This window comes from Podarcis gaigeae (assembly GCF_964106915.1).
Source record: "Podarcis gaigeae genome assembly, chromosome: 13".
Lineage (NCBI taxonomy): Eukaryota > Metazoa > Chordata > Lepidosauria > Squamata > Lacertidae > Podarcis > Podarcis gaigeae.
Genome location: NC_139689.1, coordinates 250,073 through 260,000, shown reverse-complemented (window position 1 = coordinate 260,000; position 9,928 = coordinate 250,073). Strand labels below are relative to the sequence as shown.

The 9,928-nt window shown below is 51.6% G+C and overlaps 2 protein-coding genes across 3 annotated transcripts in view; one reads left to right on the top strand and one right to left on the bottom strand.

Moving 5' to 3' along the window:
- The window catches only part of LOC310828840 (uncharacterized protein), a 57,705-nt gene that overhangs the window by 28,839 nt on the left and 18,938 nt on the right, over window positions 1-9,928 (bottom strand). The gene's annotated exons all lie outside the window — the stretch shown is intronic.
- On the top strand, window positions 589-9,850 carry LOC310829147 (transmembrane protein 176B-like). Of its 2 annotated transcripts, XM_083707276.1 has the most exons (7): window positions 589-763; window positions 2,264-2,544; window positions 5,748-5,855; window positions 6,830-6,883; window positions 7,235-7,450; window positions 7,594-7,704; window positions 9,563-9,850. In XM_083707276.1, the coding sequence occupies exons 2-7, from the start codon at window positions 2,305-2,307 to the stop codon at window positions 9,647-9,649; spliced, it is 816 nt and encodes a 271-aa protein (XP_083563402.1). In that variant the 5' UTR covers window positions 589-763; window positions 2,264-2,304; the 3' UTR covers window positions 9,650-9,850. The 2 variants fall into 2 exon arrangements, with proteins under 2 accessions (XP_083563402.1, XP_083563403.1); XM_083707277.1 differs by lacking the exon at window positions 5,748-5,855 and having other exon boundaries at window positions 594-763.

The following is a 9,928-nucleotide window of genomic DNA, read 5'->3' as shown; positions in this document are numbered from 1 at the left end:
CTTCTCTGCCACATTTTCCAAACTCTATCTGCTGCTAGGGAGCCCAAGGGTGGCAAGCTTACTGAGCAAGGAGACAAACTGGAAACGCAGTAAGTCAGAGGAACAACTCCATGATCCTGCGGAGGAAGCCCACCTGGTGCTCTGTGGACACTGCTGGACCGCTGCTCCTGCAGATACGGTGCCTGGGGATGGTGGGAGCAGCAGCCCAACGAGGTTTGAGGGACTGTTTAGGAACCATAAGAAGCTAATCAGAGCTCTGCAGCAGCTGGATCAAGCCAAACAGCCCAGCATCTTCTCCTTCTGGTGCCCCAATGGGAGAGAGCCCACAAGCAGGACCCAAGGGCAGGAGCACTGCTTCTCCCACCTGTGACCACCACCAGCTGGTATACAGACTCTTGCCATCACAAATGCCCTTCTCCATTTCAATGTCCAGAGTAGCAGCTTGTTGACATCCTCCCAGGGTTGCACGGACAGATCTGGCTTGTTCTCTTGGCCAGCTGCATGGCGGGTTCAGCAGGAGGGCAAAATCTTTCCTCGCACGCTCGGCTCCAGCGCTTTCAAGGCTGGAAATCCCCTCTGAGGCAATTGTTACAGGAAGAGGCTTATTTATTGGTTTTGCTGGCTGCTTCCTGCCACAGCATCTGCGCAGAAGAGGAGCACCTCGGAGCAGCGCAGCCTCAGCCGCTGGCATCGCCAACACCCAGGAGCCTCTCTGGGCCCCCGCCAGCAGCCAGCCCAGCGCGTGTCCGCATTTCTGCCAAGGGTGAGTGTCCCCGGGGTTTGGTTCTCTGAGAATCCCGCCAGAATGGCTGTGGATCCAAACAGGAAATCTGGCTCATCGTGCCTCAGGCATCACAACGGTGCCCACAGAATGCCATGGAGGCAGATGGCTCTTGGGGTTCCTTGCAAGTCCACAGTTCTTGGCTTCCACAATTATAATCCTCTTGATCCTACCTATAGGGCAGAGCCACACCACACATATTGGGCTGATAAGAAGCGGCGGCTTCTTCAGGGCATTTTTTTAAAAGCTGAGGTTTTAGCTTGTGTTTGCCATTGTGAGCACTGAGCCAGCAAGCAAATCCCTCGTGTGTGATGGAGAGCAAGACCGTTTAGGCAGTGCCAGCCTGATGTATCTTGCAGGGAATCATTCGGCTGAATTTGGGTGAATTCTCATAAGCTCACTTCCCAGAGCCAGTGGGCTGCAGTGGTTAAAGCTTTGGCATAGGACCCAGGTGAGACTTTGGTTCGAATTCTCACTCAGCCGTGAAGCTCACTGGGTGTAATCTTAAGCCAGTTATTGCCCATCAGCCTAACATACCTCACCACAAGTTTCAAATGTTTGTGGAAACAGTCTTAAAATAGTGTTATGCGTTTGGGACAGAAGTAGGCTGTTTGTGAGCTCCTTCTACCCTTTGGATCCAGCAAGTGTTGAAATGTAAGGCCCCTCCCTCAACTCAGAAGGTAGTAAGAAGGTTTGATCAGAGCTGAAGGTGGAAGTGATGTGACCTAGAGCTCAAGCAGCAAGCAAGAATTGAGAGAAATGTTGGATTTCTGTTTGAATTCATGGCTGTGGCTATGGAGGAAAAGAAATTTTGTAAACGGGGGGTGGGATGCTATGAGCCCCTCCATCATAGGTTCAGGTTGTTTGTTGTTGACATCTGCCTGTCTCAAGAGACAACAGAGTGCACCTCTGGGGGTGAAGTACAACCAGTGCATTAGCAGCCCTGAAGGGACCTCCCCAGGGCGCAAGTCTGGACCGTGTGTCTGGAGGTCCTGGGCTGGCCAGATGTCAAGACCCCCCCTCAGCCTCACTGATGGGCTCCAAAGGAAAGCAGAGCAGTATGTTTGGCACCAGCTTGGCTGCAGGAGTTGCCAGAAGGAGGCATTTGAGGCACCATCCAACCATCTTGGGGACTCCATCGGGATTTGTGGAGGATTTACTCCTTAGCCTTGTCTTCTCCCAGAGATATCCCTCAAGGCAGCAGAGGTTTAAGATCAGTTTTCCTTCTCCCAGATGGCACACCTAACCAGGTGGTTAAGCCCCATCTGCCCCTTCAGGTTGTATATATGTGTAAGTAAACCATATATCATAAAGACACCACAGTCTCTGCTGCGCCTCATTTCCAAAGGAAACATGAACCCTGGGTAAGCACCAGAACCCATGGAGTCTCACAGCACACAGAGATTGGAGTGGCGGGTGACCAGAGTTACCAATAAAAGTTGCAATATACAAAGTAACACTTTGCTCTGCGTGTCCCTCCAGGTGCATCTTGCTGTCACCTGTACTGACTGGAAGAGGCCAAGATGTCAACTGGCTTTCTCACGCTGAACGAGCAAAAGGTCCCTGCGGAGATCTCAGACAAGAATGTCATCAACATCACCATCAACCAGGAGTCTTCTCTCTCTTACCTGTTCAAGGCTGTGGGGCAGTGCTGGGCAAGGCAGCAGGAGCCCACACAGAAGACCCAGCAGGCACCAGCCTCTGCCCCCACAACAGCCCGCCATTTCTCGCTCCATTGCAATGGGGAGCAGAAAGTTTTGGGGGTAAGTGTGTGTGTGTGTGTGTGTGTGTGTGTGTGTACTAACTGGCTACATAATCTGATGGACACTCACTAGGGAGCAGGGCCATTAAATGAAGGGGCTCACTTCCAAGGAAGCATGTGCAGGATTGGGCCACATGCCCTGAAGGCTAATCCCACAAGAATAGAATTCAGGACAAGCAATTGTGTTTGCAGAATGTAAAGGTTGGAGAAAGTTTAAAGGGTTTGCCTTAAGCAGAGTTCCCTGAAGGCGCGCCGATAGACACAGACTTCAAGGGAAGAATTAGGCTTTTAAGGAATGCAGGTGGCACTGTGGGTTAAACCACAGAGCCTAGGACTTGCCAATCAGAAGGTCGGCGGTTCGAATCCCCGTGACAGGGTGAGCTCCCGTTGCTCAGTCCCTGCTCCTGCCCACCTAGCAGTTCGAAAGTACGTCACAGTGCAAGTAGATAAATAGGTACCGCTCTGGCGGGAAGGTAAACGACGTTTCCGTGTGCTGCTCTGGTTTGCCAGAAGCGGCTTAGTCATGCTGGCCACATGACCCGGAAGCTGTATGTCGGCTCCCTCAGCCAATAAAGCGAGATGAGCGCCGCAACCCCAGAGTCGGTCGCGACTGGACCTAATGGTCAGGGGTCCCTTTACCTTTACCTCTGTAGGATAACCTTCCCAGAATATCAGAGAGGCTACCTTTGATGATGCCCGTCCAACTACACAGTCAATGAAGACCTGACCAGACAATTGCATCAATGCTTTCCCATCGCGGCTGCACAGTTACAACATGTTGTCATTCTTAAACCACTCAGAGACCCTTTGTTTCTTCTGACTGGCCCACCCCAACCTCTTCTTTGTAATAACATCTACAACTACACAGCCATCTTTGAGTGTCTTTCCTCATTGTCTTCTGAGCGATTGCTCCTCATATTAGTGGTCTGCCAATGTTTGCTTTCAGTTCTCTCTGTCGATACTTTTCTTCCCTTCTTGACCTGAGACTTAGTGCAGTCACAATGCTTGGCCGATTGCCTAGTGCTTCATTCTCCACCTCCACCTCTACTTGCATTTCATTCTTTTTCATTGCTCTAAGAACTGTAAGAGAGCAAGGCTTGCACACACTTCTGCCTCTTCTATCCAGAAAGTGCATACACAGATTTCAGACTGCAAAGTTCTAACTGTGCAAAATGGATTCAGAGATGGAATGAAATGGGGAGATTCTGCTACATAAATGGGTTTGCAGGAGGAGGTGGGAGCGAAAAGATGCACCAATGATGTCTGAGCACTGCAGTTTTCCCCCTTTTCCTTCATCCCAGGTGTGCTGAGATAGGGATGGAGCCATGGGTGTGTGTGGTGGATTTCTTCCATCAACACAACATTGTGATGTTTGAGACAGCTTTACTTTTTCCAACAGCAGTAGTCGGTCGCTGAGGAACCCACAAAAGTGGAGTCCCCAGGCCTATAAAATTATACAGGCTCACGAAGAGCAAGAGGTGACATGACAGAAGTCTTTTCTTTCATAACATGGAGAATATAGTTCAACTTTTTTGAGTCCACACCTCCCTTGAGCAAGTACATTCTTTCTGCCGCACCCCGGTGGGGCTCAGGGGTTGTGTCCCCCCCTTGCCTGCAGCCTCTCACCCTTTTTTGAACACCCTGCCTTGTGGAGTGTTTCCTCAGCCTCCTCTCACGTCTCCTTGGGAGTCCTTCTGGCAGCCTCTGCTGCAGTAAACAGCTGTGCAAGCTTTTGGGAGGCAGAGACATCAGAGGAAGGGGAGGAGGCCAGAGGCCAGTGTTGCCCGCGGCACTCCAGACCATCCTTCAAGGCACCCCAGGGTGCCACGGCACACTGGTTGAAAACTATGAAACTCTCTCTCTCTCTCTCTCACACACACACGGAAAACCAAACTAAAGACTGGCAAACGCTCTTGGGGGGCATGGCAGACCCCAGTACCTCCCAGCAGCGTCTCCTAGTGGGCTCGTCTCTGGAATGGCATGTCCCTTCACTCCCGAGTGCCCCTCTGCAACACTTCTCATACGAAAAGGGCACACCAGGCTTCTGGCATCACGCAGCAAGAAGATAGAGACACCCGTAGCTCTAAACTACGTTTTATTCACCATATATACAGAGAATCCATAATCACATCTGCCCTCCAAACTCTGGCAGAAAACAGAAAGCATACAGCAAAAGTGAAAGTGTTATTAAACACTCTCAGACTGAAGAGATAAAACAGTCTTCCGTTCCCACACTCTTCTCAGACATCTCATGTGATTTATACTAACCACACTCGCCACTCTGGGCGGCTTCCAACAAGGATTAAAAATACACCAAAATGTCAGACATTAAAAACTTCCCTAAACAGGGCTGCCTTCAAATGTCTTCTAAATGTCAGATAGTTGTTTATCTCTTTGATATCTGGTGGGAGGGTGTTCCACAGGGCGGGTGCCACCACCAAGAAGGCCCTCTGCCTGGTTCCCTGTAACTTGGCTTCTTGCAAGGAGGGAACCACCAGAAGGCCCTCGGAGCTGGACCTCAGTGGGGGTGGAGACGCTCCTTCAGGTATACCGGACCGAGACCGTTTAGGGCTTACAAGGTCAACACCAACACTTTCAATTGTGCTCAGAAACTTACTGGGAGCAAATGCAGATCTCTCAGGACCGGTGTTATGTGGTCCTGGCAGCCAGTCCTAGTCACCAGTCTAGCTGCTGCATTCTGGATTAATTGCAGTTTCCGGGTCACCTTCAAAGGTAGCCCCACATGGAGCGCATGGCAGTAGTCCAAGTCAACAGAGCCACTTACTGTGTCTTGTATGTGTCACTGAGAGGTGACACGATGGCCATCTCCGGATATCTCAAGGGCTGTCACATGGAGGATGGAACAAGGTTGTTTTCTGCTGCTCGGGGGGCGGGGGGGGGGGCGGGGGGGGCGGGGGAGGACTCAACCCAACGGCTTCAGGTTGCAAAAAAAGAGATTCTGACTAAACATCAGAAAGTCCTTTCTGACAGTAAGAGCTGGAGGATGTGAGCTCTCTTTTCTTGGAGGTTTCTAAGCAGAGGTTAGGTGGCTATTTGTCATGGATGCTTGAGATTCCAGCATTGCAGGGGTGGACTAGATGACCCCTGGGAGTCCCTTCCTACTCTGCAATGCCGCAGTTCTATGAAACATGCATCTTGCTTCCTTTGTGAGAAAACCTTAACCTTGGTGGATTTGCCTTTCAGGGGGCCCAGATCCTGCTGGGAATTGTGGTCATCAGTCTTGGGGTGGTGAATGACTATGGACATTTGTTCTACATACGGTCAGGAGCGCCTTACTGGATGGGAGGTCTGGTGAGTCCTGGGCAGCTGCCATGCTTGGAAGTGAATTTCAGTTTATGAAGCACTTCGTACATGTTCAGGGGTCCTTTGCACACTTGAGGGATTCATCAGGTCAGGATTCTTCTTCCTGTCCTGCAGCTGGGGCAACAAGGCTCCCTGAGGATTGTGGCTGATGAGAATGAACACCTTGCCATGAGCAAGCAGGGCAACAAACAGGCAGGTCCCTGCCCCCAAGGAGATTACAGTCTAAAACATCCAATAGTGAAAACAGCAGTAAGGCGGGGGGGGGGGGAGGTGAGAAAGAGAAATTGACAGGAAGGAGGGAGAGAGAAATGACCGCTCTGGGCACATGCAGTTATGCCTCCCATGACGACACAAGGTCACCATCTACCGTGAAGGTCAGAAGAGCAAGGGCCATTATGATATGGCAGGTGATGGGTGGGTAGGAGCAGAAATAAGCCTGGATTCTTGACCACTGGGCATGCTGGCTGCTGCGAGTAAGGAGTCCAGTGGCACCTGCAGCAGCCCTAGACACCTCCCAGTCCTCCACTAGGCAGACAGCTGGTCCTCCATGTGGCCTTTATTTCCTATCCCAGACCTACTTCCAGGTTTACAGAGACCCAAGAGACCGCTGGCTGGTTTCTGGTAGCAAGAGCTGTTTGACAGTGTTTGACAGTATGACTCCCTTGGGAGGTGGTGGACTCTCCTTCCTTGGAGCTTCTTGAGCAGATGTGGGGTGGCTGTCCTTCAAGGATGCTGTAGCTGAGATTCCTGCATTGCAGGGGGTGGAGCTAGATGATCCTTGAGGTCCCTTCCAGCTCTACAGTTCTGTGATTCAGTGCCCTGGCCACTGAAGCAGCTGAGGAAGATCCACTCAGAAGTGGTGCAGGCCACTTCTGGTGGTTCCAGGAGCAGCAGGAGTTGGGCATCTCCCTACCCTCTGCCCCACACAGCCTTCATTCACTCTGACCTTTTCTCCTTCACAGGTTATGCTCTCTGGTGCCTTGTCCATCATGGGCGAGAGACGTGCTGGCTTCTGGGTAAGTGTGGCAGGTTCCAGGAAAAACCTGTGTTGCCTGCTTTTGGTCTGAAAGATCCCTGGGTCAGGTATTCTTTAGCTGCGTGATTCCTGCATTTCAGGGAGTTGGACTAGATGACCCTTGGAACCCCTTCCAACTCTACAGTTCTGTGATTGTATGAGGTTTCAGCTTACATGTAAGGGAAAAAGGGAAGTGACTGGTAGACCTATGCTGAGAAATGGAGGCTCAGCCTCTCCCCCACCTCCACTCCCCCAAAAGCTGAAATCCTGAGCAGCTTTGCCCCCTGCCCCAGCCCTACCCAAGGTTGTCTGCTGGACTCCAGGCAGCTCACCTGACATTTTCTGGAACCAGGTCCATGCGGCCACCATCTTCAATTTGGCCAGTGTTGTGGCCGGAATTGTGGCTCTGACGAAAGGCATCGCTTGGATCCCAAACCTTGACCAGACCTTCAACTGGAGAAAGTATGTGTGCCAGACCAGGTGGGGACCTTCTCCAACCAGGCCCAGCCCAGCCTATGACTATGACTGGAGACAGAGAGACTGCGAGCGAATCTTATGGGATCTCATGGTGAGCAGAGTCCCAGGCGCTTGCCCTGTTACAAGATTGGGGGGGCCAGAGCAGCAGCCTCCCCTAAACCTGCTGGGCCCTCCCGCAGTTTGGAACAACAGCCTGAATGTGGTATTTTCCTCTGTTTCTCCTTTCCTCCCCAGGGCGTCGCCTTTGCTGTGAGGGTCTTGCTGCTCATTTTCTCCGTTGCTGCCCTGGCGATTGCTCTCTTCTGCCTTGCATACAGCCTCCGCAACCTCTGCTGTGCCCGGAAGGTAGCTGGAAGGGACTGGGGGGCTGGAGGGTGTCCCCCACCCCGAGGGAGTCCATTGCCCTGTTGAACAGCTCTTACTGTTGTGGGAATGTTCAAGGATGCAAGAGAGGATATGTTGTCTGATTATAGCCTTTCCAACTATCTCATAAAAAGACAGTCCCTTTGTCCTCCAGCCAAGAGAGCATCTTTGGCTAAGCAGATGTTGCTTCTTTGATGCATGTAGAGAGAGAGAGATAGCTGCCCTACTCTGTGCTTTTGTCCTTACCTGCACAGGTGAGGCCACGCCCACCTCTAGTCACATGCAGAGGAAGTCTGTCCCAGCCCAGAAGGAAACATTCCTTCCCATGTGTAAGCATGCTCACTCTAGGAATGTTGTACTTGACTGCTCTTGTGTTTCACATCCCACAACTGTCACAAAGTTCTTCCTGATGTTTAGCTGGAATCTCCTTTCTTGTAATTTCAATCCACTGACTGAGGTCGAAACCTCTGGGAGCAGCCGAAAACAGTCTTGCTCCATCTTCCATGGGAGAGCCCTTCAGATATCTGAAGAAGACTCTCATGTCTCCTCCTTCGAGCAAACGAAGTCCCAAACCCCGAGTTCTGAATCCATCTCTCTCCCTACTCCATAACAAGGGCAAAAATGGGTGCTAGCAAAGACTGGACTTGGTGCAGGAAAGGAATAGAGACTGGAGATGCCAGCAGCATGGCTACCTTTTAAAAAGAAGCAGAACAGTTTGCACTCTCAGAAACCTAAATGAAATACAGTGGTACCTCTGGTTAATTCATTCCGGAGGTCCGTTCTTAACCTGAAACTGTTCTTAACCTGAAGCACCACTTTAGCTAATGGGGCCTCCTGCTGCTGCTGCACCGCCGGAGCACGATTTCTGTTCTCATCCTGAAGCAAAGTTCTTAATCCAAGGTACTATTTCTGGATTAGCAGAGTCTGTAACCTGAAGCGTCTGTAACCTGAAGCGTCTGTAACCCGAGGTACAACTGTAGTCTTTAAAAAGCACCTCACACTTCCTTCCAGAATTTAGCATCACCTATGATGTTCAGTAGAGCTAGGGAATAACCTTGCCTATTGTTGTTTTATAACCTTGGGGATTTGGGGGGGGGGGTGAGAAGAGAGCTGAAATGGGCGAAGCAGCGGCAGGCCAAGTGCAGTCTCGGATTGCTTTGAGAAAGCCCTGGAGAGGAAGGAACGGGGAGGGGGCTGTGGGGAGCTGGGAGCTTTCATTCTCAGCAACTGGTTCTTGGGGCAAGACCCACCAGGGACGAGCTGCTACGCCCATTAGGCATGCCGCTCAGCCAAGTCTCTGAAGATCATGCTTTTGCTAATGAAGAGTGAGCTCCAACTTTGACTGCTTGGTCGAAAGAGCCGTCACGTGAGAGATGAGGCAGGCTTGTTTTCTGCCCAACGGATTCAAATGGCAAAGAAGGAGATTCTGACAAAGCATCGGGAAGAAGTTTCTGATGGGAAGAGCTGCTCAACACTTGAATGGATTCCCTCAGACTAGATGACCCCTGGCGGTCCCTTCTGGGATTCTCTGGCCTGGGCCTGGGCCCACCTGCAGAGGGGGCAGAGCTTTGATACCTGGGATGTGACTCATGGGCAAAGAAGCCTCTGGGGATTAGGGCTCCTGGCACCTTCCAACACCCCAGGAAAATGAAAGGAGAAGGGGGGACAAACCTGTGAGGGAGGGGGCAGCATCCCTGCTTCTGGTGCCTCACCTGTAGCTATGGAATGGAGGAGGGAGGCAGAGTTGGAGAGTTGGGAGTTTCATTCTCTCGGCCACAGGATTGTCTTCCCCCCAAACTGCCCCCTCACATCTCTTTCTCCTCTCCCCCTTGCTTTGCAGGCAAGCAGTGCAGACTCTGGTGCAATCAGAGACCCGGATGTGGCCCCTCTGGATCAGGATGAGGCCATTATTGAGAACATAGCCTGAGTGGGGTGGTGCTGGCCCTTCAGGGCGAAGGAGCTGTGCTGCAGCCTTCAAGGGGAATGTCACACTATGCTTGCCTTCTGCTTCACCCGACTTAGCCCAGTGGATTGTGACCCAGTGCTTGCCAAGACCTTTCTCCTGGGGATTGGGGGGGGGTTGAAAGCTCCCCCTGCATCTCAACCTATTAAAGCAGCTGTGTTGTAATTCTGTTTGAGGGTGGTTGATTTTCTCCATTGACAGCCTGTTGGAATGTTCAGGGTGGCAGAAGAGGATATATTGTAT